The sequence below is a fragment of the Salvelinus sp. IW2-2015 genome, linkage group LG6.1, assembly GCF_002910315.2.
Source record: "Salvelinus sp. IW2-2015 linkage group LG6.1, ASM291031v2, whole genome shotgun sequence".
Lineage (NCBI taxonomy): Eukaryota > Metazoa > Chordata > Actinopteri > Salmoniformes > Salmonidae > Salvelinus > Salvelinus sp. IW2-2015.
The window spans coordinates 15,182,474-15,201,270 of record NC_036845.1 but is presented as its reverse complement, the minus strand read 5'-3'; the positions used below and the strand labels follow the sequence as shown (position 1 = coordinate 15,201,270).

General features: G+C 44.9%; 1 protein-coding gene across 1 annotated transcript in view; it reads left to right on the top strand.

The window, feature by feature from the left end:
- phldb3 (pleckstrin homology-like domain, family B, member 3) overlaps nt 1-18,797 on the top strand; it is a 28,895-nt gene that overhangs the window by 3,233 nt on the left and 6,865 nt on the right. Inside the window, exons 2-10 of the mRNA XM_070443829.1 lie at nt 9,012-9,160; nt 9,415-9,525; nt 9,783-9,920; nt 10,268-10,396; nt 11,706-11,888; nt 12,991-13,101; nt 14,571-14,719; nt 17,756-18,028; nt 18,388-18,475. Of these exons, the coding sequence (XP_070299930.1) occupies nt 9,014-9,160; nt 9,415-9,525; nt 9,783-9,920; nt 10,268-10,396; nt 11,706-11,888; nt 12,991-13,101; nt 14,571-14,719; nt 17,756-18,028; nt 18,388-18,475 (1,329 nt within the window). The 5' untranslated portion in view covers nt 9,012-9,013. The remainder of the gene's footprint in view (nt 1-9,011; nt 9,161-9,414; nt 9,526-9,782; nt 9,921-10,267; nt 10,397-11,705; nt 11,889-12,990; nt 13,102-14,570; nt 14,720-17,755; nt 18,029-18,387; nt 18,476-18,797) is intronic.

Below are 18,797 nucleotides of genomic sequence, written 5' to 3'. Positions count from 1 at the left end.
ATCTACCTAGAGAGTTTTCATCTGTATTTTTCGTAGCTGTCTACATACCACCACAGACCAATGCTGGCACTAAGACCGCACTCAATGAGCTGTATACCGCCATAAGCAAACAGGAAAACGCTCATCCAGAGGCAGCGCTCCTAGTGGCCGGGGACTTTAAATGCATGGTAACTTAAATTAGTTTTACCTAATTTCTATCAGCATGTTAAATGTACAACAAGAGGGAGAAAAACTCTAGACCATCTTTACTCCACACACAGAGACACGTACAAAGCTCCACCTCGCCCAACATTTGGCAAATCTGACCATAATTCTATCCTGATTCCTGCTTACAAGCAAAAATTAAAGTAGGAAGCACCAGTGACTCGGTCATTAAAAAAGTGGTCAGATGAAGCAGATGCTAAACTACAGGACTGTTTTGCTAACACAGACTGGAATATGTTCCGGGATTCTTCCGATGGCATTGAAGAGTACACCACATCAGTCACTGGCTTGATCAATAAGTGCATCGATGACGTCGTCCCCACATTGACTGTACGTACATACCCCAACCAGAAGCCATGGTTACAGGCAACATCTGCACTGAGCTAAAGGGTAGAGCTGCCGCTTTCAAGGAGCGGGACTCTAACCCGGAAGCTTATAAGAAATCCCGCTATGCCCTCCGACGAACCATCAAACAGGCAAAGCGTCAACACAGGACTAAGATCGAATCGTACTACACCGGCTCCGACGCTCGTCGGATGTGGCAGGGCTTGCAAACTATTACAGACTACAAAGGGAAGCACAGCTGAGAGCTGCCCAGTGACAGGAGACTACCAGACAAGCTAAATAACTTCTATGCTCGCTTCGAGGCAAGTAACACTGAAACATGCATGAGAGCATCAGCTGTTCCAGACGACTATGTGATCATGCTCTCCGCAGCCGATGTGAGTAAGACCTTTAAACAGGTCAACATTCACAAGGCCCCAGGGCCAGACGGATTACCAGGACGTGTACTCCGGGCATGCGCTGACCAAATGGCAAGTGTCTTCACTGACATTTTCAACCTCTCCCTGTCTGAGTCTGTATTACCAACATGTTTCAAGCAGACCACCATAGTCCCTGTGCCCAAGNTGACATTTTCAACCTCTCCCTGTCTGAGTCTGTATTACCAACATGTTTCAAGCAGACCACCATAGTCCCTGTGCCCAAGAACACTAAGGTAACCTACCTAAATGACTACCGACCCGTAGCACTCACYTCTGTAGCCATGAAGTGCTTTGAAAGGCTGGTCATGGCTCACATCAACACCATTATCCCAGAAACCTGAGACCCACTCCAATTTGCATACCTATCCCAACAGATCTACAGATGATGCAATCTCTATTACACTCCACACTGCCCTTTCACGCCTGGCCAAAAGGAACACCTATGTGAGAATGCTATTCATTGACTACAGCTCAGCGTTCAACATCATAGTTCCCTCAAAGCTCATCACTAAGCTAAGGGCCCAGGTGGTAAGGGTAAGTAACATCACATCCGCCACGCTGATCCTCAACATGGGGGCCCCTCAGGGGTACGTGCTCAGTCCCCTCCTGTACTCCCTGTTCACTCATGACTGCACGGCCAGGCACAACTCCAACACCATCATTAAGTTTGCCGATGACACAACAGTGGTAGACCTGATCACCGACAATGACGAGACAGCCTATAGGGAGGAGGTCAGAGACCTGACCTTGTGCTGCAAGGACAACAACCTCTCCCTCAATGTGATCAAGACAAAGGAGATGATTGTGGACTACAGGAAAGGAGGACAGATCACGCCCCCATTCTCATCGACAGGGCTGTAGTGGAGCAGGTTGAGAGCTTCAAGTTCCTTGGCATCCACATCACCAACAAACTAACATGGTCCAAGCACATCATGACAGTTGTGAAGAGGGCATGACAAAACCTATTCCCCCTCAGGAGACTGAAAAGATTTAGCATGGGTCCTCAGATCCTCAAAAGGTTCTACAGCTGCACCATTGAGAGTATCCTGGCTGGTTGCATCACTGCCTGGTATGGCAACTGCTCGGCCTCCAACCGCAAGGCATTACAGAGTGTAGTGCATACGTCCCAGTACATCACCGGGGCCAAGATTCCTGCCATCCAGGACTTCTATACCAGGCGGTGTCTTCCTAAAAATTGTCAAAGACTCCAGCCACCCTAGTCATAGACTGTTCTCTCTGCTACTGCACGCATGTTAAGCGGTACTGGAGCACCAAATCTAGGTCCAAGAGACTTCTAAACAGCTTCTACCCCCAAGCCATAAGGCTCCTGAACCCAGACTATTTGCATTGACCCCCCCCGCCCCTTCTATGTTGCTGCTACTCTCTGGTATTATCTATGCATAGTCACTTTAATAACTCTATCTACATGTACATATTACCTCGACTAACCGGTGCCCCCACATATTGACACTGCACCGGTACCCCCTGTACATAGCCTCGCTATTGTTATTTCACTGCTGCTCTTTAACTATTTCTTACTTTTATTTCTTACTTTTGCGGGGATATTAAGCATTTCACTGTAAGGTCTACCCCTGTTGTATTCGGCGCATGTGACAAATAACATTTGATTTGATTTTTGATTTGATATATAGTGCATTACTTTCGAACAATAAAGGAAATGGATTGACATTTTGGACACATCCTAGGTATTCCAGTGCACCTGATCTGTCAGATGTCACAATGTGCTCATGGCTAACAGGTCAGGTGGGGGTTGGATAGTTCCGCTGTAATCCTCTGCGGAGTACTAGAGACCTGAGCAATACAGTAACTGTAGTCTATGGAAATGCCCTTTATTGTTACTGATGTAAATGTCCTTCATTGTTACAGTTGACCACTATTGACATTCTGTGCTAGCCCATTGTGAGGCTGGCAGACTAGACAGAATAGTCGGTTTGAATGGAGCACAATTCATCATAATCAGTATGTTGATTACATACTTCTCCCTCAATATGCAGAATGGCATACACGGATGACAGTAAGTTTCCTTTTTTAAGTCTTCTGGACTCAAGGAAGAGATACACTTTAGCTACTTGAACTGCTGGTGGGTTATGGATGTAACATTGTAACACCTGATGCCTTTCTTGAGGATAGTGCAGCAAAGTGCTCACCAATGCAGAAAATTCTGGTGTTTTTATGTTTCTCAGGTAACAGCAGCTTTTGCTCAATATCAGCCAGACAAAGGTTAAAGGCACAGTCCATACATTTGATTTTCACCCTGAAATTCTCTGGAAGACTGAGGGGGATGTGTTTGCTAGTGTACCCTTCTTAAAAAACTAAGAGTAAGGCAAATATGACCAAACATGTACAAATAATATGCTTATTGGTGTATATGGTTTTGTTTGTTTGTGTTTATACTTGGTCTGGCCACCAGGGACAGCGAGAATGTGGACTGTCCCTTTAATTGAATGTCAGGACCAGGTCAGTTGTGTTCATGTGTTGTCTGTGTAACATTTTTCCCTGGTGCCCTTGCTTTGAACACATAGTGAAAACAAACCCTCTGCACTCACGCACGCATACGGCATGCCATACTTAAGTATTTTGTTTCTTACGTTTGTCGCGCTACAGTGCCTTGCAAAAGTATTCACCCCCCTTGGTGTTTTTCCTATTTTGTTGCATTACAACCTGTAATTTAAATATATTATTATTTGGATTTAATGTAATGGACATTCACAAAATAGTCCAAATTGGTGAAGTGAAAAAAATAAAATAAAATGGGTTAAAAAAAATCTAAAAAATAAAACGGAAATGTGGTGCGTGCATATGTATTCACCCCCTTTGCCATGAAACCCCTAAATAAGATCTGGTGCAACCAATTACCTTCAGAAGTCACATAATTAGTTAAATAAAGTCCACCTGTGTGCCATCTACGTGTCACATGATCTGTCACATGATCTCAGTATATGTACACCTGTTCTGAAAGGCCCCAGAGTCTGCAACACCACTAAGCAAGGGGCARCACCAAGCAAGCGGCACTATGAAGACCAATGAGCTCTCCAAAGTTGTGGAGAAGTACAGATCAGGGTTGGGTTATAAAAAAATATCAGAAACTTTGAACAATCTACGGAGCAACATTAAATCCATTATTAAAAAATGGAAAGAATACGGCACCACAACAAACCTGCCAAGAGAGGGCCGCCCACCAAAACTCACAGACCAGGCTAAGAGGGCATTAATCATAGAGGCAACAAAGAGACCAAAGATAACCCTGAAGGAGCGGCAAAGCTCCACAGCGGAGATTGGAGTATCTGTCCYTAGGACCACTTTTAGCTGTACACTCCACAGAGCTGAGCTTTACAGAATAGTGGCCAGAGAAAAGCCATTGCTTATAGAAAAAAATAAGCCAACACGTTTGGTTTTCGCCAAAAGGAATGTGGGAGACTCCCCAAACATATGGAAGAAGGTTCTCTGGTCAGATGAGACTAAAATTTAGCTTTTTGGCCATCAAGGAAAACGCTATGTCTGGCGCAAACCCAACACCTCTCATCACATCGAGAACACCATCCCAACAGTGAAGCACGGTGGTGGCAGCATCATGCTGTGGGGATGTTTTTCATCGGCAATGATTGGGAAACTGGTCAGAATTGAAGGAATGATGGATAGCGCTAAATATAGGGAAATTCTTGAGAGAAACCTGTTTCAAGCTTCCAGAGATTTGAGACTGGGACGGAGGTTCACCTTCCAGCAGGACAATGACCGCAAGCATACTGCTAAAGCAACACTCGAGTGGTTTAATGGGAGACATTTAAATGTCTTGAAGTGGCCTATTCAAAGCCCAGACTTCAATCCAATTGAGAATCTGTGGGATGACTTAAAGATTGCTGTACACCAGCGGAACCCATCCAACTTGAAGGAGCTGGAGCAGTTTTGCCTTGAYGAATGGGCAAAAATCCCAGTGGCTAGATGTGCCAAGCGTATAGAGACATACCCCAAGAGGCTTGCAGCTGTAATTGCTGCAAAAGGTGGCTCTACAAAGTATTGACTTTGGGGGGGTGAATAGTTATGGACGCTCAAGTTTTCTGTTTTTTTGTCTTATTTCTTGTTTGTTTCACAATAAAAAATATTTTGCGTCTTCAAAGTGGTAGGCATGTTGTGTAAATCAGTCAGTCAGTGTGACTATGTGAGAGACAGGCACATGCCCTTCCAGTCTTAGAAGTGTTTGTTGATGTGAACCCAATGCCTGCAAGTTGCGAACCAGTCCAGTCGCGAAAGCCAACATCACCCACGACAGAGAATGGTTGATTGTCAAGGGCAATGAATTCCATTACCTTGGCGTTAATGGATTTCGCCTTTGAGTTGTCTTGCTGAAATTTTCTTACTTGCTCGACTTGTTTACTGCTCGATTCACACAGCAGACATTGTGGACTAGGTTAGGAATTCTTTGTTGCACCTGTAGCGCAACATTTTACATGGCGTCATTACGTCACGTTCCTGTGTTATATTGGTATGCACGTCAGCTTTGACATCGTTTTTCACATAGGCGTTAAACTAGACATCGGACCGATACCGATGTTGGCATTTTTAGCTAATATCGTCCGATTCCGATATGTTCACCGATGTATCGTGCATCCCTAATTGTAGAAGTACTGCTGTATTCTGCTGTCACTGAGTTTGTCAAATGATTCTCCATATTCACACAAAACGTTCCATGAACATTCCAACACAAGACAATTGTCTTGGACTTTATGGTACCAAAATGGCCACCGTCAAATGATCAAACAGAGTTTGTTGAACTGTATATCTATGACTGTGGCTGCAGCCTGTCCTCTTCAGATAGATAAGGCTGATAGGCCAACACATGAGCGTTGTCACTCAGGGGGTTTATGATGATTCCGTCAGCTGAAGTTTAACAGGATCCAAACCTGACCTCAAGTGGTTTTAAAGGGGCTAGAGGAAGAACATTGGCTCGTACACACGCACACACACAAACACACACACACACACACACGCGCGCAACGCACACACACGCACACCAATCAGTAGCTTATGGCTGCTAGCAATAATTGCCCCTCAGGGATGAATTAAGTTGATTGAATTGAATTGAATCCCAGTCCTGTAATCCTGTCAACACAGGTGGGTCAAGAGTGTACAGACTTCCACTTCTTTAGATATGATTGCATATTACCAACTGCAGTGCGAGGGAGGAGGGACAAGTATCAAGGGACTCCAATTGTGTACTTTTTTTCTCTATCTCTTTCTGTGTGTTTGCGTGTTGGTAGTAAGGATTGTGGAAACTAATTATTGTGGAATCCTTGCTTCTGTTGGTGTATGATCGATCACTGTTGAGAGGGCGTGTATGTTCTTGTGTGTGTACTAGGGCTATGACGCTTCAACTGTTGCTGGTTATTGCTGAGTCGAGGGGAAAGATTAGCACTACAGTGTGAGAGATTGAGTGAGTGAGTCTGCAGACCTCGGACTTGAGGGTTACGCATTGTGTCACCTCCAGATAGGACAGTAGTTGTATAACACACACTAGAGCTGCGGCCATAAACTGAAAATGATCGACATGACCATACCGACCATGCTGATATCGTTCATTACGATAAGTAGCCTATACTAGAGAAATGTGAAGTTTGAAATGAAATACYTTTAGTTAATATGGGTGATTTGTTAATGGGACACGTGATGGCTACAATCATCAAACTAGTAGTAGTAGTTTAAAGCGTAATACAAAAAAACTGGTGCACATGAATGTTATAAACTTATTGATCTATTTATCGGTATCGCATCAGTTCAGGACATTTAGTGGAACTGGATCGCACAGCTTTATCACCCTCCCTCCCTCCCTCCCTCCCTCCCTCCTTCCTTGGGATTGCCTCTGTTTCTTCCACTCTCTCATCTCTCCTGCCACTCCTTTGTAATCAATACCTATTTTCAGCACATTAACACAAAAATGTTCAGCTTAATCTTCCTCTCTATTATACCGTTGCCCTTTCCCCTTAATTATGTCCCTTTCTACTCACTTTCTTTTCCATCCTTTTAAGTTAGTCTCTTTGTGTTCTCTCCCTCCCTCCCTCCCGTCCTCTCTTTTCTCTGTATTGTTGTCCATGGGCCCTGGTCAAATGTAGGCAATAGGGTGCCATTACGGACTCAACCCTGGTGTGTTTGTTTAGCCTTTGTTTTGTTGCTTTTGAATAGCATCTGTGTTGACATGACAGAATGGACTTTACTCCTGCATGACTCTCTCTCCAACACTACAGTCTCTCTTACTGTTGATAGTGTATCTCAACCGGATAATGCAAACGTCCGTTTGGGTCATATGGATGTGAGTCAGTCTTGGTTTAAACAAAGATTTCTCCTCACCAGCGTTCACTCTAATTTTGCCCTCTTCCCAAAGCATGACCTCCATGTGGTGTCCATTACATGTAATATCTACATTTATGGAATGAAAGTAATAGTATCTAATAACTTCACCATATGGAATTTGGCATACGGTATTACTTTGTCAAATATTTATGTGTAATTATGGGTATTGATGAATGGTAGCCATCCTCTTCAACATGCGTGCATCCATACACACACACACACACACGCACACACACATACACAATTAAAAACACAGTATATACATAATTCCTGCATGCAACCATTCACTATTCTTCTATAAACAACATAGTATTGTGTGTCCTGTGTACAGCTCTGTGAAGTTATATACCACACACTCGGACTGTTTTCCATTTCCTCACTGGAAATATGACACTGGCCTCTGACATTTTAGAACCCACTTCCTCCCCCCTCTCCCCTCTCCCCCCACTCGTCTCCTCTCCTCCTCCACTCTCTGTCCCCCTCTCTCTCCCTCCTCTGTCTGTCTCTGTGTCAGTGTGCCAGTCTGTGTTTGGAAGCCCTCACTCATATCAGAGTTGTATATTTATCTCCAGCCGCCATCTTCCAAGGCCCCATCCGCAATAAGCCTGTGCTAGGGAGAGGAGAGAGAGAGCAGGAGGAGGAGAGGACGAGAAAGGAGAGAGAGAGAAAGTTCAGAGAGGACGAATTGAGAGGAGTAGAGAGGGTGAAAGTTTGGACAATGGAATCCGATCTATTTCCCAGTGTGGTGTGTGGTGTGTTTTGTGGTGTGTGTGGTTGTGTGTGTTGTGGTGTGGGTGTGTTTGTGTGTGTGTGTGTGTGTGTTGTGTGTGGTTGGTTGCATGGTGAGTGAGTGTGTGTGTGCACTGCTTGGTCGTTACATCATATTTGCTGCTATTTTACTACTGATTACACTCATATGAGCAAGTGACATAAAGACATTCAATAACCTAGTTATTGCTGAGAATTCTCCATCCAAGACCTCAGCAGTGATGCAAATCGTTCATAATGTGGCTTTGTGTTGTGTGGGAGCCGTGTATAGTACTATGTACAGTGTATAGTACTATGTATAGTGAATAGTACTTTAAAGGTGAATTCCCTTGTTTCTATGTATATCTGTGTATGGTTATTGTAAGACCACATCATTGCACTGACTCAAATTTGTGTGCCTTGCTTCCCCACAATGCACTTCAAAAAGCTGTGAGGTAAATAGGCATTGTTTACTGTACAGTAACCTCTGTCCATACAGCAAAAGCCTTGTGCTAACAGTCCCTGTCCTGAAATACAATCCCAAACCACCTTCTCACATCCTGTGTTCTCTCATCTCTTTCACTATTGCTTTTTCCTGGGTGTTTTCTCCATCAACCTCCATCAATATTTTCTGGAAGTCAGGGGGATATTCTGCTTTAAAGAGCTTAGTGCTGCTGACACACTGGTGTACTGCTCATAGTGTAGTATCACTTCTGTGAACTGTCACCTTTAGCTCTTAACCATGCAGTGTATTGTACCACTATATTCTGGGTCCTTGCCATCCGGGATGTCACCCCGTTGAAGTTCACATTTGAAATGGGCAAGGTAAGGGGTACTGGTCAAGGTTAGGGACATCCAAGTATCCCAGATAGCACTAACCCTATTCCGCCAAGTCATGAACCTCCCATCATCCCATCTCCTTCTATCCTACAGAAATGCACCTTCACAATATAGACACCCCGAGGAGCCGATGGGAGCAGGGCTTGCGGCCGCCGTGGGTCACCCGATTGGCTGGAGGGCAAAGCCCCACCTCTTCAGGGGTGGAGTCAGACACAGAGAGCAGCAGCACAGAGAGTGAGAGGGTAAGGAGAAGTGGGTCTCACGTTAACTTGCGTCAGGTGGTTGGTTGTTTATTCTGGTAATGTGGTCAGAGTCAGACGCTGCTATCCAAAGCGACTCAACATATACATCAGTGTATGTGTCCAACGCTGGAATTGAACCGGTAACTTTGGCGCCGCAGTCATCGCACTCTAACCAACTGAGCCATCGGAATGACTGTTAGATCCAGGTTGAATAGTCTCTTTTCAATCTTCTGTGTCTCTTCTCTACCTCTCAGTCTCCAGCCAAACGGTTAGAGGCGCGGTCACCGAGGATCCTACTATTGCCCTCCATGCTGCAACAGCGAATCACAGAGATCGACCAGCAGAGGGAGGAGCTAAAGATAGAGGTGAGACACCGATGGATTAATGAATGAACCAAGTTAAACCCTGATTGTGTCTCATATCAAACAATTTTTATGAACAGTGGTGGCTGTTCAGTAAATGTACCTGATGAAGTCTGATTCTGGATCTGTTCAAAACAAACCAACTCCTTTTTTCTAATGTCTCCTTCAAAGGCACATTCTGCATTCTTCTTTGTGGGACTAACCTCTCTCTCTCTCTCTCTCTCTCTCTCTTTCTCTCTCTCTCCTGTCTGCCACTCCAGCTGCAGTTGGAGATAGCCCTGTTGGAGGGGGAGCTGCATGAGGAGAGGAACGAGCTGCGCAGACACACTCTGGATCTACAGACACTGCAGGAGGAAGGCAGGCATAAGGAGACACACAGACAGACGGACAGACAGAAGGTCAGTAGTACTGTACACACAAGGAGCATAAGAAGCCATGCAGACAGACAGTCACAGACAGACTGACGGACGGTTAGCGGTACACAGACAGAGCTCCATTCAATACCATCCAAAGCATCCTGTCTTCAGGCGGTATGTTTGAATCTCATGGTTTGGGACTCAAGAGTGATATGGCCTGAACATGAGTAGCTATAGCAGTGAGGTAGACACTGAATCACTCCATGTGACACTTTACACTATAGGCCTAAGCTATGTGATAGTGGAATGATCTAACAAACAGATGGATCTTTATATAAAGGGATGACTGTTCCCTCTCTCTCATCCTCCTCTTTTCTCTCTCTCTGTAGGAGCGAGCCAGTCTGGAGGTGGAGAGGGCTCGGGTTGAGGAGCTGAGGAGTAGGTTGGAGGAGAAGGAGACACTGATCCTCAGTCAGCCAGAGGGCCAGAGAGAGCAGCTACTGGTCCAACTACAACAGGTGATTTACTGATCCAGGAACAGTCCACTGACTGGGGTGGTATTCATTAAGGCACGCAATGTTTTAAAACATTTWGCAAAACAAAAAGAAAAAGAGCGCTTCTTAAGTCCATGTTGTCCCTACCCGTTTCAGTCCGTTTTCTTCCGTTTAGTACCTTATGAATAGTACCCAGCTAACTGATTTTATGCCTTGCCATGAGACTGCGTGTAAAAGAGAATGCACTGCATCTTCTTCCTGTTCGTCTGGCTAGATGTAGTAGGGGTAGTTCACAGGTAGCCTAGCCTGGCAGAGTGACATCACCTGCCCTGAGACCTGAAGTGAAGTCAACTTTGTGCAGTGGAGAGCTAGCTTTTGGTCTAGCCTCATATACAGTTGAATTCAGGTGCTAGTGACAGCATGGTCTCACACTGCCTCTGGTTAGAACTCATTTCACATCATGTGTTCTAATTCTAGCCTCTCTGGTCATGGTTATAAAGGATTGCATGAGAACCCAAGGGGAAAGAAGAGGAAAGAGTGCATAAGGACATGAAGACGAAGATACAGTATAACAAACAACAGCGCCATAGAACATAACCCTAGCTACATTCACAACTTACTGCCTTGGGACACGARAGCTAGCTAAGCTTGCCTCAGGGGCACAAAGACATAGTTCCGTTCTATTTGACTTCAGTTACTGTATGTTCTTTCTTGTCGGCGGTACTAGTTATCTTTGTAGTACCTCTTCGTACCTGATAGGTCAAAGTGTCATAGAGGTATCTGAGACAGACATGCAGGCAGGCAGACAAAGGGTTCATTGTGCATTTTGGCAGTGACACTGACATGGCGTGTCATTCTGATGACAGAGGATGTGTCCCACATGGCACCCTATTCCCAATATAGTGCAGTACTTTTAACAAGAGCKCTATCGGCCCTGGTCAAAAGTAGTGTACTATATAGAGAATAGGGTGGCCTTTGGGACACAAGCTAGAGACCTAGGACTTAGGGTTTATAGTCTGTGTTTAATTAATGTTCTTGAATGGAGTGGTCTAACCAGTTGTGTTTTGTTTTAGTGTTCTCAGCCACAGGCTCTTTCTGTACTAATCGACAGCTTTCTTCCATTTTCTGTCTGTTCCTCTCCTTCTGCATCTTTCTTTCATCACTTTCTCTCTCTCTGCATCCCTCCATCACACTCTCTTTTCCCCTCCATCTCTCTCTGTTCCGTCTCTCTTTCCCTCCGTCTCGCTCTCTCTCTCCCTCCATCCCGCTCTCTTTCTCTCTCTCTGTCCCATCTCTCTTTCCCTCCCTCCGTCCCTCTCTCTCTCTCTCCCAGGAGAAAGAGACGGTGGATGCAGCCGGCCGGGTGTTCGAGGACTGGGAATTCCGTGTCCTGGAGAGCGAGGCCGMAACAGAGGAGGAGGAGAGCGAAGGAAAGATGGAAGGGAAGGAGAGAGGGAACGAGGAAGATAAGGAGAAGGAGATCTCATGCCAAAAGCATGCTGTCAACTCAGCGCAGGTAAGAAAGGGTCGACAAATAAGAAGACGACAACATTTCAGAGAATCTCACATCTCCAAGCAGGTTCTACTGGTTTGGTTAGAAGCGTATCCCCCACCACAGACTCTCTCTAAATGCCCCCTTCCTCTCCCCCCACTCTGTGCCCCCAATGGTAGTCACTCTCTGTTTGGAAACGGCTCCTCACACGTAACCCCCATCCCCTCATCCTCCTCTTCTCAAACGGAGACGTGAGCGTGAACGCTACCTTCTCCTCACACTCTACGGCATCACCCTCCACTGTCACATGACTGCACAAACAAGTTAGGCAATTGCATCAGAAGCCCCTTTGGGAGGGAGAGAGGGAAAGTGGAGAAAGATGTATAGATGAAGGGAGAGCTGGTCAATTGAGGAATTGGAGGAGGAAAGGAGAGGGACTCAAAGTAGTGAATGGAGAGGGAAGGTTAAAGGGGTATGGCGATAGTGGTGGGGAGGGGTTGAAGGATAAAAGGAAGGATTGTATCGTGAGGAGAGAGACGAAAGAGGATAAACTTAGGATATCATGTGATGAGGTGGAAAAGTGGGAGAATAGAGACAGAGAGATGAAACAAGTGATAGTGATGGAAAGAGGGGAGGAGAGAGTGGGAGAGAGTTGATCCAGCTGCACTGTGGCCTTGCTTGGGTTGACAGCTCATCTCTATACCTCTCTCTCTCTCTCTCTCTCTCTCTCTCTCTCTGTCTCTCTCTTTCTCTATCTCCTCCTCTCTGACATATTAACTGTGCTGAGCTGACATCACTAATTCTTTCTTCCCTGCCATCTCTCACTCCTCTCCTCTGTCATTCATCCCTCATCTCCTCTCACAACTCAAATGGATGTTGGAAGGTGTGCCATTGAACATACCTAGAGTAACTGACTATTAACATAAGACATGAGACGTAACAGATAAGATACTGCGCATATTTAACACAACAACTCTATAATACTAACAACGACAACATCCTCTGTCTAACATGCCACTGAACATACAGTACATGGATTACAGGAGACAGAATGATGCGGTGTTTAAWATTAAGTGCCTGACGTTTCATTTGTCGGTTTCTTTTCTTTCTTCATTGATTTCTTCAGGAGCGYGTCCAGCAGCTTGAGAAGCAGTTGCAGGAGATGGAGAGAGAGAAGGATAGAGAGATGAATGCCTTGAGGAAGGAGAGGAGAGAGTTGATCCACCCCACTCAAAGGGTAATAAGGGAACAGGTACTGYTGATCAGCAAATGTCATAACTTTAACTTTATTTATTTATTATTTATCAGGGAAATTATGATGTCTTATATTCCCGGTGGCTCAAGTATGATAAATATGACACATTAAATGAAGTGTCTGAAGTCCCGCTTGTGCCGTCAAACCCCTGCAACTTATCCAGAACACTGCAGCCCGCCTAGTCTTCAACCTTCCCAAATTCTGTCATGTCACCTACTGACCTACTGATAGCTACGTTATTGAGGAAAAATGTACTTTCTATGCCTGTAATATGTGGTTGTCCCAKCTAGCTATCTTAAGACGAATGTACAAACTGCGTCTGCTAAATGACTAAAACATAAAATTTAAATGAGGTGCTTGGAAGCTAGATAAGAATGTCCATTATTCATAATTGTCGTCTGAAGCGCCAAAATGTATGATTTGTCAACTCCCTGCTTGGACAGTGATATGGTTTGTTGTTGAACCAATGACATGCCTTTGATTAGTATTATGAGAGGGCAAGTTGAAAAGGGGGAGGAGACTAGTTAGAGACAGGGAAAGAGCACAACTGAGCATAGAGAGTGAGCGAGAGAGAGGCATGACTGAAGGGAGGGAGGGAGGGAGGGAAGAAACAGGGAAGAGAAAAGCAGAACAGGGGAGGGTGACTATGAGGGAGAGAGAGAGGGAATGAGAGAAGACAAGCTGAGAGAACTTACAAGCGTCGCAACAACACCGGTAAGCTGAGAGACACCACAAATCAAATATGCATGCTTCAGACAGACGTAGATTGGGTTAATCAGAAAAGGCATTTAATACAGGCTAAGTGTGTCAGTTGATACTAGGACGAGAGAGGGAGTGCACAAGGGAGTGGCAGATAGGGGGAGAAAGGAGGGACAGACAGTGTGTTTCTGTACAACTGTATCTGAATGCAATATGACTTTGTATGACATGCTAGGGTAGTCATATGGGTAGTAGTCACTAATGAGAAGAGATGGAACTGTTTTTGGCAGAGAGAAATTGATTTCATTGCTCATCCAGACACGAGAGAGAGAGAGAGAGAGAGACTGAGACGGGTTAACAGAGAATGCATGCCGCTTCTGAATTGCTCATGTGTCTGTGAGTCAGGGAGAAGGGGTGGGAGGGAAGGAGGGAAAGCGAGATATAGTGAGAGGGAGATCATTTTTGAACTCATTAGGGTGGTTCCTGACAGCTGGCATGCGTTTTCCATGAAGAATGTATTTTTCTACTTGTTACACTCCCACTATGTCATTTCATTATGTGCCATGGCTAAATGTTGACACAACCGTCGTGTGGTCATCCAGGTCTGATGACTGACGGTCTGGCCAACCTAACTGACATGTCGAGGTCATTATAACAACAACATTCACTTGTCTATTTTTTCACTCTCCTCTTCACGGCTGAGTTTATGCCATAACCGGTTATATAATGGTCATACTCCCATCTCTTATCAGGTCTTGAAAGAGAAGAAGCCACTCGCTGATTGGTCCAACATCCCCAGCTCGGTCCCTTGCATGATGTCACTCTCGCCGCTGACCATTCACAAATCACCTCAGGTGTGTTGCCGGGCCGTTACCATTGACACGGATCATGTTTGCCACTTGTATGTGACACATACAGTGGCAAGAAAAAGTATGTCAACCCTTTGGAATTACCTGGATTTCTGCATAAAATGGTAATAAAATGTTATCTGATCTTCATCTAAGTCACAACAATAGACAAACACAGTCTGCTTAAACTAGTAACACACAAACAATTATACGTTTTCATGTCTTTATTGAACACACCGTGTAAACATTCACAGTGTAGGGTGGGAAAAGTATGTGAACCCTTGGATTTAATAACTGGTTGACCCTCCTTTGGCAGCAATAAACTCAGACGTTTTCTGTAGTTGCGGATCAGACCTGCACAACGGTCAGGAGGAATTTTGGACCATTCATCTTTACAAAACTGTTTCAGTTCAGCAATATTCTTAGGATGTATGGTGTGAACCGCTCTCGAGGTCATGCCACAGCATTTTAAATCGGGTTGAGGTCAGGACTCTGACTGGGCCACTCCAGAAGGCATATTTTCTTCTGTTGAATAGATTCTGTTGTTGATTTACTTCTGTGTTTTGGGTCATTTGTCCTGTTGCATCACCCAACTTCTGTTGAGCTTCAATTGGCAGACAGATAGCCTTTCATTCTCCTGCAAAATGTCTTGATAAACTTGGGAATTCATTTTTCCGTCGATGATAGCAAGCTGTCCAGGCCRTGAGGCAGCAAAGCAGCCCCAAACCATGATGCTCCCTCCACCATACTTTACAGTTGGGATGAGGTTTTGATGTTGGTGTGCTGTGCCTTTTTTTCTCCACACATGTTCCTTCCAAACAACTCAACTGTAGTTTCATCTGTCCACAGAATATTTTGCCAGAAGCACTGTGGAACATCCAGGTGCTCTTTTGCGAACTTCAGACGTGCAGCAATGTTTTGTTTTGACAGCAGTGGCTTCTTCCGTGGTGTCCTCCCATGAACACCATTTTTGTTCAGTGTTTTACGTATCGTAGACTCATCAACAGAGATGTTAGCATGTTCCAGAGATTTCTGTAAGTCTTTAGCTGACACTCTAGGATTCGTCTTAAACTCATTGAGCATTCTGCACTGTGCTCTTGCAGTCATCTTTGCAGGGCGGCCACTCCTAGGGAGAGTAGCAACAGTGCTGAACTTTCTCCATTTGTAGACAATTTGTCTTACCGTGGACTGATGAACATCAAGGCTTTTAGAGATACTTTTGGTAACCTTTTCAGCTTTATGCACAGTCAAAAATATTCCTTAGTATTAGGTCTTCTGAAAATCTTTTTTTTTCAGGCATGGCTTCACATAAGGCAATGCTTCTTAGTGAATAGCAACAAACATTTTTGTGAGTTGGTTTTTTATAGGACAAGGCAGCCTGTCTAACCAACATCTTCAATCTTGTCTCATTAATTGGACTCCCAGGTTGAACTGCTCTTGACCTCCAGTTTTTGGAAAATAATTAGCCCTAGGGTTCACAATACTTTTCCCAACCTACAGTGTCATGTTTAAAGTGGATGTATTCCAATATATAGACAAGAAAAATACCATAATTTGTGTCTAGTTAGTTTAAGCACACTTCCAGCAGCATAACCACCGTTGCGATACCCACTGCTGGCTTGCCTTCTGAAGGCTAAGCCAGGGTTGGTCCCTGGTCAGGCCCTTGGATGGAGAGACCAAGAATGGCTGGCTGGAAGTTAGGTTTGGAGGGGCCAGTAGGAAGGCACTCTTTCCTCCTGGTCTAAAAAAAGATCCACATATGCCCACGGGCAGTGCATTGAGGACACTTCTCTGTATAGGTGCAAGTCACTTTCGCGATAGGGACGTAACACGGGTGTCCTGACTCCTGAGGTCATTAAGACGCCATTGGCACCTTATCGCTAAGAGTAAGGGGTGTTAACCCGGTTCCTGGCTAAATTCCCAATCTGGCCTCAACATCTCACGGTCACCATAATAATCCCCAGTTTTAAATTGGCTCATTCATCCCCCTCCTCTCCCCTGTAACTATTCCCCAGGTCGATGGCTTGCAAAATGAGACGTGTTCTCAGTCAACCTTACCTGGTAAAATAACGCATAAATAAATAAATAAAAAAAAACACTGTGTTCGTCTATTGTTCTGACTATGATGAAGATCAGATACATTTTTATGACAAATTTATGCAGAAATCCTAGTGATTCCAAAGGGTTCACATACTTTTCTTGCCACTGTACATAAACACTGATTTGATTCACTTGTTGTTTTTCTCCCAGTAATGTACTAAACACAAATCACAGTGTTATTCCCTAACTTCAGGAACAAGCCCAAAGAATCCGCCAGTTTACCCCCGGAGACGGAGCTGCACCGCAACAATAAGCCCGTCCGATAGGCACGGTCTCCGGCGCAAGGTGAGCTATGATTGGTGTTTAATTATGAATTCCTTTGCTGTTTTTCATTTGCTTTACCTGAGAAGAATTTTTACATTTTGCTTTCTCTTTCTCTTTGATCCTCTGTCTTTGTCTGTTATTTGTTTAGTTCCACCCCATCTCCTCTCTTTCTCTGCTTCTCTCTCTCGTCTTGTCTCTGCTTCTCTTTCTTTGCTCTCCTCTCTCTCTCTCTCTCTCTTCTCTTCTCTCTCTCTCTCTCTCTCTCTCATCTCTCTTCTCTCTCTCTCTCGCTCTCTCTTCTCTCTCTCTCTCTCTCTCTCTCCCCTGTTTCTCTCTCCATGCTTCTCTCTTTATCTTCCATCTCTTTCTCTGCGTCTCTCTCTCCTTCTCTTTCTCACTTTCTTCTCCCTACTCTACTACTCGCCATTTTCAGTTTCTGCTATATGGCGTGTCAGTAGCAGACGTAGCTGTGTGTATTACCACAACCATGCATGAGCAGGAATATAGCTGTAATGAACTGGCATGAGCCAGTGGCTACTAGTCTATGGCTGTTCTTTTAGAAATTCTGCTTCAGTTTGTTTGTCCACTGTTGCCTAAATCCCATTTCTAGGCTCTCTCTCTAACCCACTGGTGTGTGGTGTGTGTTTTTATGTCTGCACTGTCATCCATTCTCTCCCTCTATTTTCTCCTCCTCTGCTCTCTCCATTCTCTCCCCCTTTTCTCAGTGCCTCTCGTTCTGATGTCTCTTATATAATTATAATACGTGCTATGTGTGCTGTTTTTGTGTCCCTTCCTCTTTCTCTCTCTCTCTGTCTCTCCATCTCTTTCACAGGGCTGGTGAGAATGGTACCTGACAGTCCGAGCCCAGAGCGCTTCACTTCCCCCCTCCCCTCCCACCGGCACAGCAACGGGCACAGCAACGGGCACAGACCTGGGCCCAGCAATGGCAGTGGTCTCCTCACCCCCTGTAACAGTGCTAGTAGCTCCCGTGCTGCCAGGTCAGTGGAGGGAAAACATTTCTAAAGTCACACAAAGTTTAAAGGAACATGTTAGTGTGATTGTATTGCGAGTGAACAAGAGGAGGTATCTGATTGGCTGTCAGGAGGAGAGGGAAGGGATGAGTTGTCTGTGGAATATTGATTGGGTCAGAGTGGAGATGTAGTTGATGTGAGGTGGAGTGTGATAGACTGGTCAGGTGAGTTTGCTAGGTGTGTGTGAGTGAAATATAAACTCTGCTCTCACTCTGTGTGGGCGTGTGTGCATGTGTCTGTATGTTTGTACATCTGTGTCTCCGTCCCTGATGACAATAATGCCAATAACTCTGCTGACATGTATGTATTTTTCCTTCTCCCTCCAGCCCGAGTCTGGGACTGTTAAACCTGGTGGAGATTGAGAGGAGACTGAGGGAGGCCAAGGCAGAGAGAGAGAGGCTTCTCAAAGAGAGGGTGAGTCACCACCACTAACATCCCTAATCACCAGAGACACGCAGCTTTAGACATGCCGGGTCATATTCATTAGGGCACACTGTAACAAAACGTTTAAAAACGTTTGTTTATTATTGGAGGATTCATTCAGGTAGTCCCTCCCTGTGTCAGTCAGTTTTCTTCTGTTTGTTGCTTAATGAAAACAACCCTGTTGTGTGACAACGGACTGATTACCATACATAATTAACATTACTACCAGAAGAAAATAGACTGTGAAATGGAAGAACACTTCATAGAAAACGAACAAAACTGAACTATGTCATTACTACTGTGTCTCCAACAC